At 37.7% G+C, this 23726-nt stretch overlaps 2 protein-coding genes and 1 long non-coding RNA gene across 4 annotated transcripts in view; 1 reads left to right on the top strand and 2 right to left on the bottom strand.

The window, feature by feature from the left end:
• Window positions 1–1649, bottom strand: part of TEK (TEK receptor tyrosine kinase) — a 42614-nt gene extending 40965 nt beyond the window's left edge. Inside the window, exon 1 of one of the 2 annotated variants that reach the window (XM_048050068.2) lies at window positions 1232–1649. In XM_048050068.2, the coding sequence (XP_047906025.1) occupies window positions 1232–1283 (52 nt within the window). In that variant the 5' untranslated portion in view covers window positions 1284–1649. The remainder of the gene's footprint in view (window positions 1–1231) is intronic. The other variant, XM_048050069.2, reaches the window with a different exon arrangement.
• Window positions 1650–1935: 286 nt separating this feature from the next.
• On the top strand, window positions 1936–9938 carry LOC136788968 (uncharacterized). Its single transcript, XR_010827628.1, has 3 exons — window positions 1936–5608; window positions 6791–6936; window positions 7430–9938. It is a non-coding gene; the product is annotated as an uncharacterized lncRNA (long non-coding RNA).
• A 255-nt stretch (window positions 9939–10193) lies between these two features.
• Window positions 10194–23726, bottom strand: part of IFT74 (intraflagellar transport 74) — a 38833-nt gene continuing 25300 nt past the window's right edge. Inside the window, exons 15-20 of the mRNA XM_066988168.1 lie at window positions 21667–21764; window positions 20576–20702; window positions 16780–16943; window positions 15959–16084; window positions 14012–14072; window positions 10194–11717 (exon numbers count right to left, since the gene is read on the bottom strand). Coding sequence (XP_066844269.1) covers window positions 11602–11717; window positions 14012–14072; window positions 15959–16084; window positions 16780–16943; window positions 20576–20702; window positions 21667–21764 — 692 coding nt within the window. The 3' untranslated portion in view covers window positions 10194–11601. The remainder of the gene's footprint in view (window positions 11718–14011; window positions 14073–15958; window positions 16085–16779; window positions 16944–20575; window positions 20703–21666; window positions 21765–23726) is intronic.

The following is a 23726-nucleotide window of genomic DNA, read 5'->3' as shown; positions in this document are numbered from 1 at the left end:
AAGAATACTTACAAACACACATTCAACAGATTGTAAACACTTTTTTTTTTTTGCCTGTGTAAATCTCTTGCTTTTTCTAGGTGCCAAAATAATTAAAAAATGAGAAACATCTCAAACTCATTAGTTTACTTAGCTATTAACATGCTTCTAATTGTGAAGGTCTGTAAAGTGAGTTACCCTGCAGGGAGGACTTCTGCCTTCTCGTGCTTCTTTCTGGTTTTCACTGCAACACAATCTGCTGTTTTACAGCTTCTTGTGTTTTTGCTGAGAGATGGACTGGAAGAACCCATGTGTGTCTCAGTGACATTTTGGAGTGAGTCTAAGGTTACTGTGTGAGATGCATTTCTGTTTTACAGATTATGCTTGGTATGTTTTCCTGAAGAAACTGTCCAGAAATTCAAAATATGGGAGGTGATAGCAATACTTAAATGCTGAGCAACCGAGAGTCCCATGGGAAGAAAGCGAGGCTTCCTCAGGACTGTGCTTGTGATAGCTTCAGCGATGATCTCCAACTTGCCTGTTCTGAACGCTATAAACCAGATTTGCATTAGTATATTTCTGCTTTATACCTTTCTGCAGATGTCTCTTACGACTAACTGCTGACTTGCTAAAGTAATCACATTTGCTGATAATACCGAACCATTCTTCAGCTGTGCTTGAAGTGTTATTAATTGGCCTTATACAATGTGCATTCTTCCGCCCTTTTTGTCCACTTACTTTCATGCGGATTCCAGCTGCAGAATCTAGTCTAGAAGCTTGTACTGGAATAATACTTGTCTAAAATGTGGTACGGGAATACCTGGAAACGTCAACACTTCCTGCTGCACCGCCAGTTCACAAAGTGAGGCACAGAAGGAGTCAACATTTAGTCTGTGTCTAGAGCAGATAATCTGGGGGAGAGACGCTGATGATTTCAATGTAATGAGCTTTATGAAAAGGTTAATACCCTCAGACAGCAGAGAAAACCTGTTGCAGTGTTCAACACTTAGAAAGAGGTAGCAGCAGCTTCTGACCATAGGAGCACGCTCCCTGGGAGCTTGCACTCTGTCCTCCTCCCCTCACTTGCTGTGAGAGAGCTTCACCGGGGTAAGTGGTCTCACTGAAGCAAACACAAGTACTTAAATCGGTAAAGATAACTCCTAGAATGAGAAGTGGGATTTGTGCTTTGCCTGTGCGTTGGAAGCAAGAACAGCGTGACAGGTCGACTACAGACAGTAAAGCAAAAGCTTACCTGAAATCATCAGGCTGAATCCATAGAGAACCAGAAGTGCTAAAGGGTCCATGCTTTCCAAGATATATCCATGCAGTTCTTGCAGCCACTCATGGAGTATTCTTTTCCTGGGGCAGGAGTTTACCGGCGACTCTCCTCCAGCATGCTACGCCGCAGCGTGTTTACAAGTCATGGGCAAGAAACCGGCGCGGCGGAGCAGGCTGGAACAGTCTCATTGCTGTCTGAGTACAGGGAGTTTAAGTTCCTTTTTCCTGTTTCCTTTGTAGATTAGGATGGGAAAGGCAGGATCTTAAAGGCATTTTTATATCAGCAGGGCTGCAGGGCAGCGTGAGCCCCGTCCATCCAGCAATACATCAAAACAGTTATCGGGAGCTGCTGGGGGAGCAGAGGACGGCTGCTGGCCACCGTCAGCAAAACAGGAACAGCGGTGGCATCCTCCAGCCGGCGGGAGACTGTGAGCAGAGCGTCCTCCTCCGAGGTAGCGTAGGTGGAAAGTGTCACCCCCTTCCCTCAGCGCAGATTTGCTGGTTTCTCAGGCCCCTCTCATCTTTCCAGTTACTTCTCAACCTGTGTGGAAGCTGCTGGCTGCAAAGTGTCTCAGCACCCAGCAATAAAAATATGAAGTAAGCCCTGACGAAGCAACCAGTTGAATCCGATACAGACCACCACCAGCCACCATCCAGCCAACTACCCCATTATTTTGTGTGCTTTACTGGAAACAGTTTTTCTCTACTTTTGACAATTGGAAACAGGCTGAAAACTCTTTACGATAATAAATCCTAACCAGAGTGTGTATGACTTCAGAGGAATCAAAATGCCACATCACTCAGGGGGCTCAAAACTCAGAAGCTGAAGCAAAACTTGAGGAAAAAATACAAAGAAAACCACAAAAAAATGAGTAAAATTAATGAAATAAATGCAGAGGCAGCACTCAGATAAATTAGTGTAATTGCAAATAAAGGGCAATCATATTTACCAGTTGACTAAATATAACCCATGACAATGCACCATTTGGAAGTCCTGTAGTTCTGCCAAGATGCTAACACCCAGAATGACTTTTACACAAGTATGGAAAAGCAAACGTTCAGCATCGTTTTAGAAAGGGGGTGTGGGTTCATCGTACTTCAGTTTAATTTCCTTTGGAAGACCTTTTCCACTTCAGTTGGTGCAGATTTCACAGAGGAAGTCCTTCACACCCAAGATCTAGTGCCTTGTGGACAAAAGGGTATCACCTACAGAAGATTCAATGCATTAACCCAGAACTGCTCCTTACAATATACCCCCAAAATAAAACAGAAACCAAACCAAGTAAGAACTTAGATTGAAAATACCTTCTGGGTGGAAAAACATAGAGTGAGGTCAATGCACTACTAAAATCCAATGTTAAGGCTTTAAGAAGGCAGAATACAAAGTATTTCCCTGGTCTGGTTCCTCTGCACACACGTACATGTGTTTTGTCCATATTTGATTTTTGAGAACATTTTCTTCCTCTCTGAGACATAAAGTGATTATTCACACTCCAGTTGCATGTTATCCTATATAAACCTAGTGGTATAGGTCCCTCCATTATCAGAACACTTAGTATATTGCCAGACGCTGAGTAGTATTACCATAGTTCCCATCTAGTGGGTAACCTACTTATAACTTGGCCTTTCCTCAGTTTTTCTTCATTGGCTTCTGATTTGCTAAGAGGTGGGGGGTTAACCAACATTAGTAAAGACTATACTTCTCCAGACTGTTCTGAATTTTTAAATTTTTTTTTTTTTAACTTAAATCTCATTCCCCAGTGCATAAAGAGGTCACTGAGGAGGAATGTGCCATGTTTCCCTTTTTAATGTGCCTAGACGGACAACAGCAAATACAGGCTGCAGATGATACTGATTTTACAGTATGTATAAATGACTGGGTCAGCTGTGGGAGAAATTCGCTATTTTTTGAATGAGTATTCAACATTATTCAAAAAAAGCTTGTGCCTACTGGTCATTTCATGTGCCCTGACAATGTAGCTGTCTCTGGGATAAGAACAGCTAGCCCAGATAAGTAATATTTCACAGATACAAGAAGAATGCAAATTCTTGTTGAAACTGGAAGAGTTAGAATTTGATTGGGATACCAGCCTCATCAAGTTCATGCATTTGTTTTTTTGTTTGTTTCATTCTATCATTTCATTATTGAAGAAATTTTGAATAGCATCTATTTATATATATATAATTTAAAAGATTCAGCAAACAATTACTTAATGCGTAGTAAGTGCTTAAGCTCACATCTGTTTCTATTTGAAAGGCATTTAAACATCACAGTTTGATTTTTGCTCCCATTGAAGTCAGAATTAATCTTGTGACAAGCTTTTGGAATTTAAACTATTTCACTATTCTGGCTTGATTTACCCATATTTAAGTGTCTGACATATTTAAGTGTCTTCACCCACCCCCAAAACCATATTGTCAGTAAAAGAAACAGGGCTGAAAGCGAGGATGGCAGGAAGAGCAAAACAAAGTGTTGAGTTACTCTCGCTTTCCTTGCACATGGGGCTAACTGAGTCTGTTGGCTTCCGGGCTGACCAGTGGACATGCTCCTAGCACGTCCTCAGGTGAGTTCACAGCAGTGTTTGCACCCCATAAGGAACACCCTTGGCTTTTCCGAAGGCACCTGGGGAGTCAGAAAGGCTGCCGAGCCCCATGTGCTTTCTGAAACATTCCCTCAGGAACTTGGTGGTGGTGGTGAACTGCTGGTGAACACGTATCAGCATTCACATCTAGCTTTACACCCATCAAGGCAGTGTGCACGCATCTTTAAAGTCATTAAAGCAGGGAAACAAATTGTCTTTCAACATGTAAATATAATCCGAACATTAAACTTGGGTTTTCATAACCGTTTGCCGAAAGCTAATATTATGATATGTCAAGTGCTGTGAACTCCTGACACCAGGCTTTCCTTTTTAGATAAGCAGCACGCTTGTCTCAAGGACAATCCATTCATGCACACTGCAGAGCATGGAAATATGCGAGGAGGAAAAAGAAACAATGCCACTCTGCACTTCTCTAATCAGGTAGATGTGTTAGCAGAAAACACATATCCTCCCGCAGTGTCTGGCTGTGTTATGCTTTTTGGAAGCAAGCCATTACTTTGTCCTTGACATGATGTTAATATGTGCTAGCAGGAGGCAGTAAAGCACCTTCAGGAGTGCTGCTCACTGCAGTCAGCTAAAGTGGAGCAGAAGCTCATAAATTACAGACTTTTAAGCTGTCTTCCTTACACAGACCCCGCTGTCCCCCACAGAACAATGCATGCCACTGGGGCTAACCACAGCCTGACAGACCCCTGGGTTTGGGCCCTGGCAGCACGGCAGCAGCCAGACACGAGCTGTCCCTGTGGTGAGCGCTGCGGACGGGCTCCAGCCCCACACCGGGCACTGGTGGTGCAGAAGATGGAGGGGGAGGCAGGTTTTGTTGCGGTGTGTAGGTAGAGCTATGATGTTTGATGTTTTTTTGCTCAGCTTTTTTTTTTGTTTGTTTGTTTTCTTGTCAGAAAGGTCCTTCTCTTGGGTCTTCAGGAGACCACAGTGTGGGAAGTGGCTGAGTTTGAGCAGTCTGCAGGATAGCCTTAGCCAAAGGGAGCTTTTGCTTTTTTGTTTTCCATGTAAATGAAACGAAATGGCATTTTCTACAGTGGAATCATACATGGGATCCTTTGGGAACCTCAGGTTTCTCTCAAGGGGAAGGTTCAGCTGATGAAGCGACACAGGAGTCCTTGAAGTCCTCTGTATCAGTAAAGGCATTGAGGACATCAAGCGGATTGAATAAGGCCTGATGCCTGCATTCTGGAAGCTTTGTGAGTCACTTCTATTTTGCTGAAATAGGCTTTATGTAGATTTTAGAGTGACCAGTTGTTAGCAGAGGACAAATAAAATAATTCTTGTTTCCCAATTCTTTGCTGACGAATGGGACCAACTCTGCAACTCTGTTTAAGAACTTATTGGAGAGTGAAACTGTAAGAAGTGAAGGGCCAGCAGTGGAGCTGGCCACTGATGGTTCCAAACGTGTACAAAGTCACATAAATAAGAAGCAAGTTAGTTTTATCCCACCGTATGTGTGAAAAGAACAAACCTGCATACTTGATGTCAGTACTTTTTTGACCCCATTGTTTCCCTATTTTAGAGCATGTCTGCTCTCTTTTTTTAAAATGCATGCCAAAAGGGGTGATCCTGAACATGTGCTAAGTTAACCCAAAATGAAGCTTGTGTTTCTCTGCCAAGATTGGATCAGGTTCTAGGAGTACAAGTGTAAGGGATTTTAATACTCCTGCTGCCCTAAAGTCAAAAGAAGTCTGGAGACAAATGGGATTCTGCAGCCTGGAAGAGAAGTCATCCCACATGAGGTGAGCTGAGCTCATTCAGAAACCACAGAGCTTGTAATTTTTCTCCTCTCTGTTCTTTATTACTGTTTTTCTACTTAATTTTTCTACAATGCATTTTGAAGGATGAATGAGTCTGTATTATGTTTAATGGTAACAACTATAGTTCCAAATCACTGTTAAGATGTTAACATTAAATCATCGCAAATTATATCAGGCAATAAAAAAAAAGTCTCCATAGAGTAGCTTTGCCTTAATGAGGCAAGTTTCTTACCTGCTCAGCTTGGAGAAATAAAGATTAATTGTGCAAGCCACGTAATGTACAAGATGTTTGCAGATCTGACTATGGCTTCCAAGGCCCAGGAAATATGTCACACTAAAGAGATCTTAGGGGTGGTGTTTTTATCATTTAACATTACAAATATTTATTCTTAAAATTCTGTTTGCAGGATCCACTATTTTTCACTGAAATCATCTCTCTTGATTTGATTCTAATGGTAACTTTGATTTGAATGGCTGCATTACTAAACTTTATAATGATTCCGCCCAAGATTTGAATCAACTTTTAACTCATTTGTTATATTGTCAAACAATTCCCCCAAAATATAAACAATCCCTTTTTCATTCAAAAATACAGTGCAGATCACCAGCCTTTGGCAAGTGCAACTTAGTGAGAAATTTGCTGTCTCCTGCCTCTGCTTCCAAATTTACATACCCTCCAGACTGGCTAAAATCTTGTACTGGTTAACAGTAGAGTCACTGTTGGTGGTCTGTAACAGTTCCTTCACTGGAAAGCTCTGGGTTTAAATTCAGCCTCTCCTCTCTGAGATGAAGATTTCTAAATGGTAATGTTTTTGAGTATTTGAATGATACAGTTTTAGGCATTCTTGAAATAAGGAAGTGTGAAAGAAGTACAGTTTTCTTAAGTTGAGAACTTAAAATGTAGACTTACGTATAAATAAAGGTCTTCAGTATTGTACATTAAGGTCAATAATTCTGAATAATTTTAAATACAGCAAACCTGAACACAAGTCCACCCATTAAACACCATTTCCTTATTTAATTTAGAGGAAAAATAAGGAAGGATACTGAAAATCTGAAGGCATTAATCTGGTATTTTGTCTCTCATGCATAGTATGAATGCTAGTACTGTTTGATACTTTCTACTATAAGCATGTTTTTTTTTTCTTGCTTTCTAATTTTCAGATGTGCTGAGTCCCCCTCGTCCCCACTGCAGGTTGGGCAAACTCACATTGTGTGTCCAAGACAGACCTCTTGCACCCTACTTGTTCTTTGCTGCAGAGCAGAAATCTTGGGCCTGATCCAAAGATACCAGTGGTCAGTGAATCAAGGTCAGTCACTTTTAATGAATGTAGCTTTCAAGGAATTAGTTTTACAAGAGGAAACAGAGCAGGTCATTTTACATTTCTGGCTCATTTTTTTTTAAAATGTGGGAGGCTTCCTCCATTTCACTTTTCTGGCATATTGTCTGGTTAGTCCTCCTTCCTGAAATGAGAATCCGTTTAGACTGCAAGTAAGGACAAGAAATGCTTCTTCCTCTGCTCCAAATGTCTGCCAATCCCAACAAATGATTGATCAAAGCTGGAATTTGAATTCCAATCATCTATGTGGTTATGAAATGCTGAATGGCTTCCTTCCTCCTAACTGAAAAAGATGACAACTATTTGTTTTGGAAATAATTCAGTTCTCCTTCCCATTGATTAACCTGCACTTTGCAGCATTGCTTTGGCTGGAGTTGCCACCTACTGCTGTCTACAGCATTCAGTTAGTATTCACTGTTGTGAATGTATTCACATAAACTCTGGTTTTATAATCTCTTTTCAGGATCCAAGATTTTTTTTTCACTCCAGACAATTGTGATGTCCACTCCACCCAGATGCCTTATCAGTGTGAGGCAAAAATATTTCTAAGGCGGTCTCTTCAAAGCAGATACTAAGAAGAATGGACATAAAACTATCAGCGAACATCCAGAGGAGGGTGAATGGTTTGGAGGGGAAGATGTATGAGTGGCTGAGGTCCCTGGGATTGTTCAGCCCCGAGCAGAGCAGGCCGAGGGGAGGCCTCATGGCGGCCTGCAGCTCCCTCACGAGGGGAGCGGAGGGGCAGGCGCTGAGCTCTGCTCTCTGGGGACAGCGACAGGACCCGAGGGAACGGCATGGAGCTGGGACAGGGGAGGGTCAGGCTGGGGGTTAGGGAAAGGTTCTGCACCCAGAGGGTGGTCGGGCACTGGGACAGGCTCCCCAGGGCACTGGGACAGGCTCCCCAGGGCACTGGTCATGGCACCAAGCTGCCAGAGTTCAAGAAGCGCTTGGACAACGCTCTCAGATGTAGGGTCTGTTTTTTGGGTGGTCCTGTCTGGAGCCAGGAGTTGGACTCAATAAGCCTTGTGGGACCCTTCCAACTCAGGATATTCTGTGATTCTATGAAAGTAAGCATTTTAATACCTACCTATCTCCTCAAAATAAGATTTTTCTTATTACTATTGCCTCATCATGGTCTGGTTTGTGCCTTGTATTTTTGTTTCATGCTTGCAGCAGAAAAATGGAAATATACTGGAAGACTTTACAACCACTTCACCTTGGGAATGTATTCCTCCAGTTGTGAAGTAGTACTTTCCAGCATTAAGAAGCATTAACCAATACTATCAGACAGAAATAATTAAAAAATGTATCACAGTGTTCTGCGTGTCTGAAATTGCTCACAGGAACACTGCATATTGTTTCCTAAGCTCACGAACACAAGGAAAGAAAACAACACAATTTGAAAGAAACAGCTTTGATTCTCTTTTATCCATGCTGATTGGGAGTGTCCCCTGAAGACTGAAAGAACATCACTCCTATCTTCAGGAAGAACAAGAAGGGAGAGCCAGGGAACTACGGGCTTGTCAGTCACACCTTGATCTCTGAGATGGTGATGAAGCAATTAATGCTGGAATCATTTCCAGACACATGAAGGATGCAAAGGTGACTGGGAAGAGTCAGTATGGATTTATGAAGGGGAAAATGTACTCAACCAACCCGACAGACTTGTCCAATGAAGTAATTAGTTCAGTGGTCAAGGAGAGTGGTATAGATGTTGTTTACCTTAATAAGGCTTTTGATGCTGTTTTTCCATAACTTCCTTACAGATACAGCATGGGTTAGGTAACTGGGTAGTAAGATGGACTGAAAACTAGCTCAGGGCTCACTGGTGATCTGTGGCCCAAAGTCCAGCTGAAGGCCAGTCAGTAGTGGTGCCCCCAGGGGTGGGTACTGCTGCCAGTACTGTTTAACCTTTTCACTAATGACCTGGATGGTGGGACAGCATACCCTCAACAAGTTTGTGGATGATGCACAGCAGGGAGGGATGGCTGATACACCAACTGGTTGTGTCACTGGGCAGAGGGACCTTGACAGGCTGGAGAAATGGTCAGAGAGGAACCTCAAGAAGTTCCAGAAAGGTAAATGCTCAGTCCTGACCCCATGAGCAACAGCCCAGGCACCAGCACAGGCTGAGAGCTGACTGGTTGGAAAGCAGCTTTGCTGAGAAGGACCTGAGGGTCCTGGTGGACAAGAAGCTGACCATGAGCCAGCAGCGCACCTTCACAGTGAAAAAGGCCAATAATGTCCTGGGTTGCATTAGGAAGACTTGTCTTCAGCAGGCTGAGGGAGATGATCCTTCCCTCTACTCAGCCCTCGTGAGACAAGTGAGCAGAACAGTTTCTAAATTGCTCCACCCCATACATACTGCCACTTAATCCATGTCCTCTCAGGTTGGAGGCATAGCATAAAATACGTAAAATATTGCCAGGTAGTGAGACCTGTGATATTGTCCTAAGAGTCTTGACATACACACAGTAGCTTTGGTGAAAAAATGCTGTATGTACGTTTGGTACTTAAACTTGGCTACAAAAAATGATAAGAGTTAAGAAAGGTTAACTGAGCCTTTAGGAACTAGATATGGATACAATTAAGTCAGATCACAGCTGGGAATGATTTATGAATGAGGACTCTTAATCTCCTGCCAGGAGATTAATACCCCCTTCATGGCACAAACATGAGCCCCTTCATGAGCCAAAGGTTATGACCATGACTGAGGACCATAAGGATGAGCTGTTAAAAGAAGGCATGATGAACAAGATTCTCAGACAGAAACAGGCAACCTGGAGACCTTCAGCAGAACAAAAGAAAAATCAGGGTGCTAGAGAAAGCATTTTTACCACAAGGGAACATTACAAAACACAACTAAACCCTGTAAATTTTACTCTGCGATCCTACAGAATCACTGCTAAGGAATAAAACCATTCCCTGCCTTGAGTGAAAGCGAATTTAAAGCGGCCTGTTTATTCAGTCTGCAGCTTCTTTCCATTGTTCGTTAAAATATGTTATTGTAGCAGAAGTGGAATTCAGGAGGCGATCTCACTAGGTGACGGTTTGATTGGTGAGAATATCAGACTTCAACTTTATCTCAGCAAATAATGGGCTCTCTCTGGAATAGCTGAAACTTTGTCAGGAAGGAAGAGACATTAGTGGGAATTTCCCCTAGATAACATCCCTTGGTTTATAGAAATCCTGTTCCATTATCTCTAAATATTATACAGACATAAATATAGAGAACAACAGCATTTACTGAGCTGAAATTGGAAACACGGTGTTCTCTGCAAGAACCTTCAGTATGTTTGTTTTACATATTTCTGCTATATACTCAGAATGATGATCACAGTTTTGGAGAAACTGAAGGACAAAAACACCCAACTTCTATTTTATCAGACAGATAATTTTCTAAGTCTTTGTCAACCCCAGTTTTATGAAGTGAAGCACACAGTATTCTTCTTTTACACGAGAACTCTCCTAAGGTAGTACTAAAACTATATCCAAACCCTCACTTTTTTTTTTTTTTTTTAACTACTTTTTATTAAGGTTACTGTCTATCTAGGCTTTGTACCTAGAGTCAATTTTTTTTTTTTTCTCGATCAGGACTAGTTTACAATGTGGAAGGTAGAGGAAATTACCAATACGTAGTTTATAATTACATTACAGGTACAATGTGAGGGAAATACATACTTGGTAATTTTGTTTAATGTTTTCTGACATGTATATATCATAATGCACATTATTTCTGGACCAGTCCTATTTTTGTTCTATATTGAATCTCAATTCAATGTTTTTATCTCAAAGTTGAGTTTACATATGACACTGCAGCTTGAGAAAAAAAAAAAAACTTGGAAAAAAAATTGCAGAAAATACAAATAATTTTCCCTTTCACTTCCTTTATTGGTGAATACCACAAAACTAAAATGCTCTGCACAAGGTCAGTATTAGCTGTATTTCACTACATTTTATCATAGTTCTGTCCTTATATTAAAAAGATGAAATAAGGATATGCTCTACTAGGACATGCTCCCAGCTTTCTCTTGGGAAATGAAAATTTGCTAACAGATCCTTAAAATAAATTTGCTTTTATTTTAAGACTTTATAATACAGAAGAATTCTGTCATAAGAGGCTGCTTGTCGTCCTTACATGCTTCCTTTACTTGTTATGAATTGCTATTTAAATAGGGAAGGTATGCTGATATTACTACTTATTTTACATGCTTTCATTTAAGATAATGCATCTGAGTCCATCGGGCAGTCCTTATTCAGGGAAAAATCCCATTCTGTTCGTCAGGGGTAGGACTAAAAGACAATTAGACATTCATTGTGTAAAGCATACTGAAGCTTCATCTTCACAATCCAGCAGTGCACCTCAGTAAAACATTCTGATGATTTTACACTTATTATGCAGTATTTCTGGTTCTACATGTTTCTACAATTCGTATTTTTTTTTCTAAATATTTTCAAACATTGCAAAAAAAGGAGTACTACTAAAATCTGTGATTTCTGTAAACTTGGACAAATAGTTTTAAGAACATCTGTCACAGCTGTGGTGAGCACATGAGCTCAGTGGCTCAGCTTTCCATGCTGCCTATGCACATCCCTCATTGTTGGTCCATGGGGGCAGGAAGGAAGTGCCTGGGTTCAGCTCTTGGTGTTCTGTAAAGCTTCTATGAGAGCTTTGTTGTATTCCGTGACCAGCTTTCTCACGTTCTTCATTACTGGCTGGTAGTCACTCTCCTGACTCTTTGTTGCTATGACTGATTAAAAGAATTAAGGAAACAAACTGCCAGTATAAATATTAGCATAATTAGAGATCATAAGGGAAACATAATACAGTTTTCCTTCTGCAAAAACTATCAAGAGTTGCAAATAATGGAAAAAACTCTGAATGGATGTAAAAGATTTACAGCAATTTACTCGCTACCATCCCATGCCAAACATGATAAAAAAGAGCTTACATACTTGAGTCAATTTTGTTTTCATATATATAGGCAATAGGTCCCTTGTGGAAGACTCTGTCCATTGTTACACTGCAAACAAAACCATTCCAAGGCACTCAGCTATTTAAAGCTATATGTTTTGGCACTTCAGGTCTCTAGCCAGAAATATCCCAGTCCGAAAAAACAGGACCCTTCGTTCCAGTAGCCAAAGCAGATGTAAAAACCTGTGTAAGTAAGCATCTGCACTTGCATAGGTAGGTGATACATTGTACCACGTTAGGAGGAACTTTTAATATCCTGAACATTTTTTCTCTTGGTTTCTTCTTAAGTTTTTCTTCTTTTTAGATTATCATAAGATCTAAAATTCTTGCCTTAATAAAATATTCCTGCATAGCCTTCTCCACAGCGGGAGACGGATGCAGTTCTATTCTGTTAATGTCAGCAGTCTCTTCTGGTAGTTGCTGGTGAGCCCTGTTATCTGTCAAGGAATGACCAGGGCCATGAGGTGGTGAGCCACATCTCATCAGAAGGCTTCACATCACTGACAAAGGAAGACCCTTTTCCTACAAGCCTAGAAAAGGTCTGTCTGCATACACTCACCTAATCCTATCTCAAAGAACAGCAGGATGCCCACAGGTCAAAGGTACATAATATCCTAAGATAGTTGTATTTTCTCCTATGAACCTGAAAAAGCAAAGTCGTTAACATTTGTTCCTCATTGCTTTGTGCAAAGAACAATCCAACCTGCACTAAACTGCGTATTACTGTTTTTCAAGTAAAAAAGGAAAAAAAATTACTTCACTTGAAATAAATCATTCTACTAGCCTTTAAATGCAGTAGCAATTATTAAAAATATATTTTTTCCACATAATATTCTGAAATAATTAAAAACAATATATAAACACATAACAAAAGGAATTCACTACTAGCAAAGAGAAAGATAATAAAATACACCTTTGTCCAAGATGTATTATGTGTTTTTTTTTTCCTAAGAATTAGAGCACTTATCAGATATAAGAAATGGGATATTTGTTATATGAAAAAATAAAGTTATATGCAGATCCTACATTCCATTTTTTTCTCATCCTGATGGCTAGACTATTATAGAATTGCCTGAAATATGTTTTTTGGAGGTTTTCTCAGGTGTATAGTAATATCCATTGTCAAACACAGTGTTGGATGATGCAGTCTAGTTCTGCTTTCACTTTTACTACAGTATTTGTACTATAAACATATAACGATTCTATTCATCATTGAGATTTCAGGTTTTTTGATTTCTAAATAATTTTAAAGAAGGGATTTTGCTACACAGAATTCAAAGCCCCTAACTTTGAATATAAATAAATAAAATAAATGTGCAACCATGCCATACTCAGATCTCTACAATAGTTATGGAAAATAGTAAAAGATAAGAACTTTCAACTCAAAAAAACTTCACTTCTTTTGATAGTTAAAAAAACTATCTTATGAAAATGACTTGCAGCAAGTTTTTGTTGGTGTTTTGGAAGGTCTTACACAGAGAAGGATTAGTCAGGGAGACAGTGTAATGTACCTCTAATTAGCACCATGTAATGAGAGAGCAACAACACAGTTTACCATCCCAGCCCATTTTTTTTTTCCTAGCTAGAGCACCTCCTTGTCAGATCTTAGTGTGTTTATCTGATTTTTTTCCCTGATATGAACTTCCTCTTTTATGTAATAAGAAATCCCTAAATGCATAAAGCACATCATTTACTTTTTCATCATTCACCATTCCATATAAATTTTCAAATAATTCAACACTTGCTGGATAAATTCAGGTAAGATTGTACAGATACAAAGTTGATCTTAATATGAAATCTAATTACAAAACTGACCCAACAGGAAAAATGCGGTCTGCAAGACAAATCTTGTACTTTAAGACAGCTTAAAATTGTTTCAGACAACAGATGCAAGTTTTGCTATATATAATACCTAGTGTTTAACCAGATACTTGCAAAGCACAGCCTTTCCCGCCCTCCTCTGTCTCCTGCTCCCCATTCCGTCCTGTCTTATTCTGATGGAGGAAACAGCCTTCTTCCTCAATTACTACAGTGTGTGAATTTTACTGTATTTCTTAAATAAAAGGATACATTCCTTCATCATAAAGTTATTTTGCTCATGGTGCTGCCACTTCCTCTCCAAATTCGTAAGCTGAAAACAAAAAAGAGCCAAAAATGAAAATAATTACACAGGTACTTTCTACAAATAATCTCCCCCCAAATGCTTCAATACCCTGCATTCTGTCACCTGGTAAGATCAAGGCTACTTCACAAACAAACAAACAAAGATAACCAATGGCAGCATGATTTTTAAGCTGCCAATGATACAATGATCTGTACATAATTTAACACTTCGTACATTTTTTCTCTATTTGTATAAAAACACTGCATATAACTACAGTGGTACATACAGGGAAATGTGTGTGCAACTCTGAGGGAAAAAGATGGACACGGTAGAAAGATATTAATTTTCATTATATTTCATATCATTAAAGAGATCTCTTCTTAAAATCAGTAAGATCCAAAATCACCAAAGATACAATATTTCCTGACAATGTCTTGGACTTTGAGCTATACAGAAGAAATTTCCTTTCTTCCATAGTTAAGTTTCCTGTCTGATGCCAGAAGCTGTGATAAGAACAGAGCTGCAGTGAGAAGATTGTAAGAGTGTGGGTTAACTGCTGGCACTTCTTCAATAATTTCAGCATCAACAGGAAACTAATGTGGACATTATATCGATGGCTGCTTCCTTACAATACAATTTTATAATATTTGTTTTTCTGATGCTACTGTTCAAGATTCAACTTTTCAAGATACGCAGATGTTATTTTTAAATAGAAAATCTGAAAATCATTCTGAGACTAAACTTTGAGAACTACTGCAGCAATTTAGGAGGCTATTGCTACATTTTATTTAAAAGCTTATTCAAACTAGAAGATATGAAATAGTTGCTATCTTACTCCAAATAAATTTTATAGCAAAGAATCAGTTATCTAAGTGCACTGGTTCACAGCATGAGATATTTGTGAGATATTTCTGACTAAAAATTTTTCTTGTATCCTTTGTAGATGCAGCTACTTGCAATACAGCCAGTAATTGGGCCTAGGTTTAAAATATGTGATACACATCAAAGGAAATAATCAGTGCATTCTTATAGTAATTCCTTGAAGGCCAAAACTTATACATTTGACTGCTTGCAAAATCACCCAAATCCTCAAGATACATGAACTCTATTTGTGCTTCAAAATGTTTGATGCATGTTGAGCAATCAGCTGTTTCAAGAATATACTTTATTTGCCCTTCTGACAATGGCAAAGCTCTCAATAACGTAAAACAATAAAAATGAGTGAAACGCAGAAAATAATCAATTCCCATTCTCCACTTATTTTGAGGTTATGCATTTTCCTTCTATGCATCCACACTTAGCAAAGTTCCGTTGCCAAAATGATAAGAATTAATTAGAGTTTATAATAGAAGATTCAAAGCTGATCAAAAGTTGGTAAACATCTTCCTTTCTGATTCACTTTTGAAATGTAAATATATACAAAAGTTATTAGGGGTTAAGGAAGCCCAAACAAACCCTAAAATTTTAGTGGTCTACCAGGAGCAGAAGGAATGGGAAAAAGAAAGGAAAATAATAGCACAGGTTTCAAAGAAAAAAGTTGAGAGCATACCTTTAAAAAGGAAAGTGATCTGATCTAATTAATAGGGACTTTTTTTTTTCTTTAGTTGCTTTCTAAGTTCTCAAAACTTCTTAAGTAATGGAAGGGAGAGAGTTCTGAGAAAAATTAATGCAAACACTTAAACAAAAGATTCACAAAATTTTTAAGCTCAGAAGGATCTGCTCTTAGTAACTTTGAAATCTAAAGCTTGTAATAAATTTATTGGCATGATACTAATTTCTGTTTAAAAACAGAACAACACATACTTTCAAGTCTCCCTGAGAAGGAATAAGCTGATTCATTCCATACTGTGCATATGAGGAAACAACGCTAGGACAGAAACCACCAAAGTGATGATACATTGCTTGAGTTATACCTGAGAATGTGTCTCATTCTCTTGAAGCTCTCTTTTTAGGGTCTCGTACTCTGCATTCAAGAGTTCCATTATTTTCTTGAAAGCATTACTACGTTTTGTTAATTTTTCTTTGTCATCCTGTAGTCTCTATTCGAAAAAGAAACACAAACAGATTAATGGATGAGTTCATTTGCTGTGGGCTAAAGACAGATTATTTTTATTCAACTTTCAAGATGCTGGTTTTAATTCCTTTCAGAACAAGATATATCATAGAATGGTTCAGGTTGGAAGGGACCTCAACGATCATCCAGTTCCAACCCCATATGCATAAAGCTTTTCTCTAACAATGCATGCTCGATCACAATGAAAACATTCCACAGTTATGGTGAACAAGCTGTGAGCTTAGAATGTACTATAGCAGCGCAAGTGTGAATGCTGATGTTAAGAATTTATAGAAAATTTATCACAAGTGAAATGGGAACTGCTCTAGATGGAGTTTATATTAGAGCAAAGAAAGGACGAGATGATTTTTTTTGTTTGTTTGTTTGGGTTCTGTGGTTAGATTGCTACATTCAATCTTAGGGGTAGTCATAAATTACATCAGAAAGATCAGATAAATCGGTAAAACAAATGGGAAATTTTGTGGGAAGGAAGTTATCAGAAGGTATCCAGCTGACAGCCTGCCACATGTACCCAGTTAGTAAGTCACATATATAAGCTAAGAAGCATTTGGATTCATTTACACTGCTGTGCAAGCCCTGTTTCTGTCAGGATTCCCCTCTTCCAGGTGCTCAAAAACACACAAATTCCCATGTATTTCCATGCTTCACTCCTATTATTACCTTTTTCTTCTCTTCTCCTGATGCTTTCAGAGCTGGCAAATTATTATAGACTTCCAACTCTGCTGTTGTTTGTTCAATTTTCTCTTTAAGAGAAGCCAGTTCATCAGTCATCTTTCCCTCCAGGAGTTCCATCTTCTGCAGGTCCATCTGCAATTTTTGACTCTCTAGACCAACAAATGTACAATCACTAAATAATAGGACTTTTTTTTCATAATACATTATCCAGATATAAAGGTTTATGCTATACTTGAGCAATACAAACAGCTTTTGCTATGTTCCTGATTTTCACATACATAGGAATGTTAACATGAATGAAAGCACAAAATCCAATCTTCACAATCATCCTGTATTTCAAATTGTTAAATTACAGTTACGGTATTATACTCCATAAGTGAACAATAATGGAAATGTGGTGATTTTCTACATCACAGCATGGTATTTATATTGTTAAAGTTGCATATAACTTCAGTCAATTTCAAGTTTTAAGGCAGTGGTAATACCTTACCAAAAGTTGACTTACAATGCAGACAGATTTTTAAATTTATTTTTTTTAGCTTTTTAGTATCATACTGCCTTTATTTCTGTTGTTTGTACATGGTAAGCCCTAGTTTTATGAGATTAAATTGCCAGCTTTTCCTTGAGCTTCGTAAAGGAAAATTCTTCCATATTTCCACAGTAATATGAATTGTCATAATTCACAAACTGAGCATGTGCTACAATATTCAGCATTTACTTCTGACAATCCTCTAAAAAGAAACAATAGAGAGATAGGTAATGAAAGGAACTAGAAGTGTGGAAGGACTAGATAGGGGTAGAATTGTTTTGGATGGGTGTCTGCTTTCTCATTCTTTTCCTGAATTTTTAAAGACATGGCTACACAGTCCTATGATTCAGAGCTGTGTTTAACTCAGAATAATGATAGAAATAATGCATTTTTTCTTCTAAATTCTAAAATACCAGGTTAAGTGAGTTATTGGGTGGGATGAGACAACACACAGAGACTGCGCTTGGCATACATTGAACGTTATGCTTACACACTCAGTTATGTGCAGATTCCCTGGAAAAACAGTAGAAATTTGTTTCTCCCAACTTCACCAAGGCAGTAGAGATCTTTACAGCAGAAGGAAATGGATGTGCATATGTGACAGAGGAAGAGCTCACCTTTCTGAAAACTGTGGGTATGGTTTCACTATTGGAAGTATTTGGTAAAATCTCACCTGATCAAAATTCTAATATAGGAAGATTTTGGTACTCATTTCTCCTCCTCTGTATTTATGCCATACAGTCATTTCTTAGAGTGAAATGTTGGCTTTAGTCAACTTTTTTTTTCTTTGCCTACAATAGAGTACATTTGTGATATCTTCAGGAACCTCAAAATAAACAAACAAAATGGGAAGCCAAGATTTTTGTGTTGCACATCCTGAGTAGCATGGTTCAATAAGGTAAGACTGAAAGGTTCCTATATGTGAAAAGAGCATTTATATAGACTCTAAACATTTCCATACTGGCAAAAAGAAGGATTTAAAAATAAAAGTATTGGAACCGAAATGCTTGTCGGTGATGCAATGTTTATGCCTTCTTCCACTGTAAAGGGTTTAAGAAAACAAGTTGCTTGCATCTAGAATAACTGACCATAGCTTCACTTTGCAGTGGCTGTTATTGGGCAATATCAGATCCTAAAACAAAACCGAACAGACCACCGAACTACTCCTGTTCCTATGGCACTGTGGTTTAAAGACAAACAAATGCTTAGCAACCTCAAGAAATCAGAGCTTTAACATTAGAAACACTAAAGAAAAAAAAATTACATAAAGAATTCAAATCAGAGGGAAACAGCTGCAAAACAACTTTAGATTTTAAAGACTTACTTAGACCTAATGAAAACATTTTTGGTTTTAATATAATTAGTCTAATATTAATATTCTATTACTTCAAAATAATATATAGTTGACTAAATAGGATTTATTTTACATGCAATGAATAATAACAACATACAAGCCAAAATACCCGGTAGGATTTTTAGACTGCTCTGTTTATAAACTGGTATTCTATGGTGAGACAGCAGTGGGCTATTCCTACCCATTCACGCTTTTTGGAGAAAAGGGAATAAACTGGAAGGGATGAATTTTATCCTTATCTAACAACAACCTCAATGAAAAAAAATAAAAAACAAACAAACAAAAACTAAAAAAACTCCAAACTCCTCTAGGGGAAGAGACAGGAAGAGGATGCAGCCCAGTTCCTTCTGATACGCCATGAAGTTGCAGTGTCTCGCAGGCAGTGTGTACACAGTAGCAAACTCTGAGACCAAACTACTGTGACCCAGGGAAATGTTTTTGGGAAACTATGCCATCAGCACTTTTGTTTACTCTTCATGGTTTCCTTTCTTCCTTTTTTTTTTTTGAAAAAAAAAAAAAAAAGGGCTTGCCGATGGACTTTTTATATCTTTGTTATGGCACGAATATATGGAAATTCAGATTTTAGTAACAACAAAAGAGTCCTGAAGATGACCATGCTATAATTCAGGGGCTATGAAGAACATCAACTGTGCGAATGGAACATTCACTCCGTTTTCGAAATAATCTGATGTTTTTTACAGTATCTGTGACTCCTTCCTTTCAAAAGTGTATTTCTAAATAATTTAAATTACCTGCTGAAAATTATATACTGCTATTTCTTTGTATCCTTTGCAAAGAGAGAACTACGTATTTCAATAACGTCTTCTATAGTGGTTTGTGTTTCTGGAACATCCTTATGTTGTAAAATACAAGAATTGCTGCTAACATGAAAGAACAAACTTGTATCTGAACCTGTAAGGTCTGGTCCAGTTCTTAAAACTAAACTAGTACTGCAAAATGCTTATTTGCAGACAAATGAACACTAAATGTTCAAATGTACAACAAAACAATCAATTTCTGCAGTATTTTGTGAATAACAACTTTTCATTTGCACATATCTGCTTTAAGTTACACTACAAGCCCTTATTTTGAAAATTACTACCAAGTACTGCACGTAATAGCCTTCTAACAAAAAGATTTATGGTTCTTCATTCCTGCCCCTTCCTTTCAGCCAAACAAACAAGGAAAGGCTTGCTGAACCAATAATGATATTGGCAAAGGTTTAGAATTAAGAGAACAATTCCACTATAAACAGTACAAATAAAGAACTAAATAGATACCTGTTGCGGAAATGAAAGAAAAGTACTGTCTGCTTTCTGAAACTACAGGTCCTGCAAAATCCTATGCTGAAAATTGAGTGCTTGAGTATTTCCAAAATTAAGACAAAATGAAAATTCAGAATCAAAGAATCAAAGCCTGAGAATATGAATTTGAGAGCTATTCACCATTGTTGCCAGTTAATTCTCCCATGGGACGCTTCCCTTTAGAAAGGCACAAACTGTGAGTGATACTAAGAATGACAAATAATACGTGGTTAGGTAACTGCAAGTCCCTACTTGTATTTCTTAAAAACTGTTTTAACATTGTGAAGAATGTTTCCTTCAAGGTGAATATTAATAAAATCAAGTTTCTGTCTCATGGAACATTGTGCATATATACTAAAATACATCTGTTGAACATGTATTTCTGCAAGCAAGCTCATCTTTTATTGCTAATAGTAAGCAAAATACTTTTGAGGAATATAAACAACTTATTATACAAATTTGCGTTTGTCAACTTATAACAGCATTTCAAGATCAGTACAGAACACAGATCTTGTACTTAGTATAATTTTACTTGTACTTAGGTAATTTTAACTTTTTAATGGAATGATTTTGAAAAGTCATTGTTGGTCTCACCTGTAATCAGAGTTTTTGCAGTGCTCTGTGACTTCTGCATTTCATTTGATTTGAAAGTGAGGTCTTCCTGCATAATCTTCAACTCTTGATTGGTAACAGATGAAATTTGTTTCATACAATTCACATTCTGTGTGGTATAAATAACAAGAACATGCTGTATCTTTGAATCCACAAATGGTAACTGGACAATTACAAAACCCTCTTCTCTAAGTTCATAGTCTGTTATTTGGCTTTTCTATTACAAGGATTGAAAATATTGGAAAAAGTCTGAAATAATTTAAATTTAATGACTTTTCATTCTGTCAGCTTTTGATAAAAAAATGTACTGATAGACCAATGAATATGAAAGAGAAATGCAGTAAGGATAAACTGTGTTGCCACATAAATCTCTTCTAAACTGTTATTGCTTTACACATACCTTAACAGTATACTATATTGAAACAAGACACAATTAAAGCGATGATATAATCAAAATATTACTCAGCTAAAAGATTTCTGTAACAACAACCACAATAACAAAAAATCTGCAGGAACCAAAAATGTTAACAGGAAAAATGTTTTGAAAGTTCAAAAAATGGCAGACTGCAAATGGGAACAATTTCTGAAGTGTTTACATTAAATATACATGGCAGGGTATTTCAGGCATAATTCAAATAGAGATGAGAAACAATTGAAATATTGTCAGTTTTACCTATTAGTGATGACAAAATACCCATGAACTGAGATTTGCAGACTTTAGATAAACAAAATGTTGCAGTAGTTTTATTTGCAACATTCTGAAATGTTTATCATAAATAAAATGATATTCATTATAACAATGATGATATGTTACAGGAATGATATTTGAATTTCTTTTACTCCAGTCACATGCATAATCTAACATTCAAAAGACTTTCCCCAGGGATACAGAGAAATTAATTACATCTTTTTACTACAATAATATATGGTACTTGTTTGATCCTCCTAAGAGATTATTATGCAGATATTTTCTGGAAAAAATATAAGAAACATAGTCTTGCTTTATCCATTCATTCTCCTGTTCTGTGTTTCTAAATGCTTAGGTTGCCACAGGAGGATGGAAATGCACTTACCCTGCTTGAGTGCTCCAGGAGTGCAATAATACTGGCTTCTATTTGGGCCTTTCGTTCTAGCTCTTGATTCTTCACGTCTTCAAAAGTCTCAAGAAAATCTAGAGATCAAAAAACATGATAAAGAAGGCTGCTGCTGACAGAGGTGTAGCACGAGAGCTTGTAATTTTCAGTAAAATCTTTGTATTACATTGATAAACTGTACATTTTCAGACTTTGAGATTAATAATTTACTTAAAAAGCAGGTGATACAATCCTTGAAATTTGTCAACTTAAGAGGCTGGAAAGAAAAACAGATAGATACATATACACATACTTGTATTTCACATATACACATATTTGACTAATTAATGACATGAGGTCACTAAATTCTTTGAAATTGTTTAGATGAGAGATGCCATTCAATGGGAAAGGAGTTTCATCGCCATCGTTTCTGACACCTTTCCGAATGCTTGTCCCAGCAGCTGTTGGTCTTCATTTTTGTGAGTAATAGCAAAACGTGCTACCAACTAATGGAAACAGGTAACTTCACTATCTCTAAAGGCTTGGACTAAATAACAAACACTGCTAAGCACCCGAGACTCTTATCCACTTGGTATTATCTCTTCCTTGCTCTGTAATGTCCCTTTGCTAACATCTACCTTTTATCATCATTCCTGTAAGCATCCAACCGAATCTGACAAGACAGCTGTAATGTTGCTGTGCAGTCTGTATTTGTGTCCCAGGCATATGAAGTCGTATTCCTGGTGACAGACATAATGACAAAAGGTGCTGGACGCATCACATGGACAGCAAGATGCCACCCAGGTCTGTACCTTAATAATCATCCATCACCTGATGGCTCTTCTCCTGAAATACGTTTTAAATAAACAGGAGCACAGAGGAAACTTAAGAGCTTGCTAAATTTCTAGTTGGACAAAAAACGGGGAGAAGTGCTTATTTGAACAAGGGGGATTAGATGATAGTAAATGCAAGATGGATCATTTGGGAAGAGAGATATATGACAGGAGGGATTACTAAATGGAAATACTAACAAATCTTGATGGGATGAGGACTGACTAGAGCAATGTGGATCACGGAGCAACCAGTATTTTTCAAGAATATCTTTTAAATTATCAGCTAATGAAAGATTTATAAGTAAGAGAGCTGTTGTAATATCTGAACATGATCTGCAATGCTTTCGATCAAAGAATTAATACAAAAGCTTCACAGATCACAGCTTGTAAAACTTTAAGAGACTGTGCTTCAATAATTTATATTATTGGAGCAAGGGGACAATACTTACATACTACAAAGTCTATCTCAGAGGAAGTGATTTCAGGATGGAAGATACTTGGAATTCTTAGAGGCCAATTAGACAGCACATCTGTAATGTGCGCAGCTAATTGCTAAAAATAATTACTAGTTCTGATGCAAATTTAGTTAGCTCAAAAAGTTGAGATAAAGCTTTGGTCCTGTTGACATACTGAAAAACACCTGTAACAAACAGTACTTGGCAAGAATGTAAGAAGGTTTACCTTTTGCCTGCACTGCTGTGAACTAGTAACTAGAGACATTGTTAAAGCCAAAACCTAATAGCCTGAAATTAAAGCACCTCCATGAAAAAAAAGTTTTTTTTTTAATAGATATTCAAAAATGTGAAATAAAGATACACACAGCAGATTTTATTAGCTAGTAATCTCTAGAGACTGGAACTAAAGCACTTTATATCCACAAATGAACCATTTTATAAAACAGTCTGAAACTGTGGAATTAGGTCCTAGGCATTGTACCTATATGATTTCATTAGCATTTCTTTCCTTTGCCATTCTGGACCTTTTTAGGTTGTTTTTAAACCTTCTTTGCATTTATTCAAAGACTTTCTATAGGGTCCATATTTATCTCTCATCTCGTTGTCTTCCTGCAAGCAAACCTCCTTCCTTTTTATCATACATGTCTGATTGACTTTGCTTCATGTTCTGCTACATGTTCTACAGATTCACAAAAAATTGTCTCAGACGTTTGTATACACTCAACAGAGAGTTCATGAAAGACATTCTCTAATCCTCCTCATCAACCTATTC

This window comes from Anser cygnoides, chromosome Z (genome assembly GCF_040182565.1).
Source record: "Anser cygnoides isolate HZ-2024a breed goose chromosome Z, Taihu_goose_T2T_genome, whole genome shotgun sequence".
NCBI classification, from domain to species: Eukaryota; Metazoa; Chordata; class Aves; order Anseriformes; family Anatidae; genus Anser; species Anser cygnoides.
The sequence above is the reverse complement of the archived record's forward strand: the minus strand, read 5'-3'. Positions and strand labels throughout refer to the sequence as shown.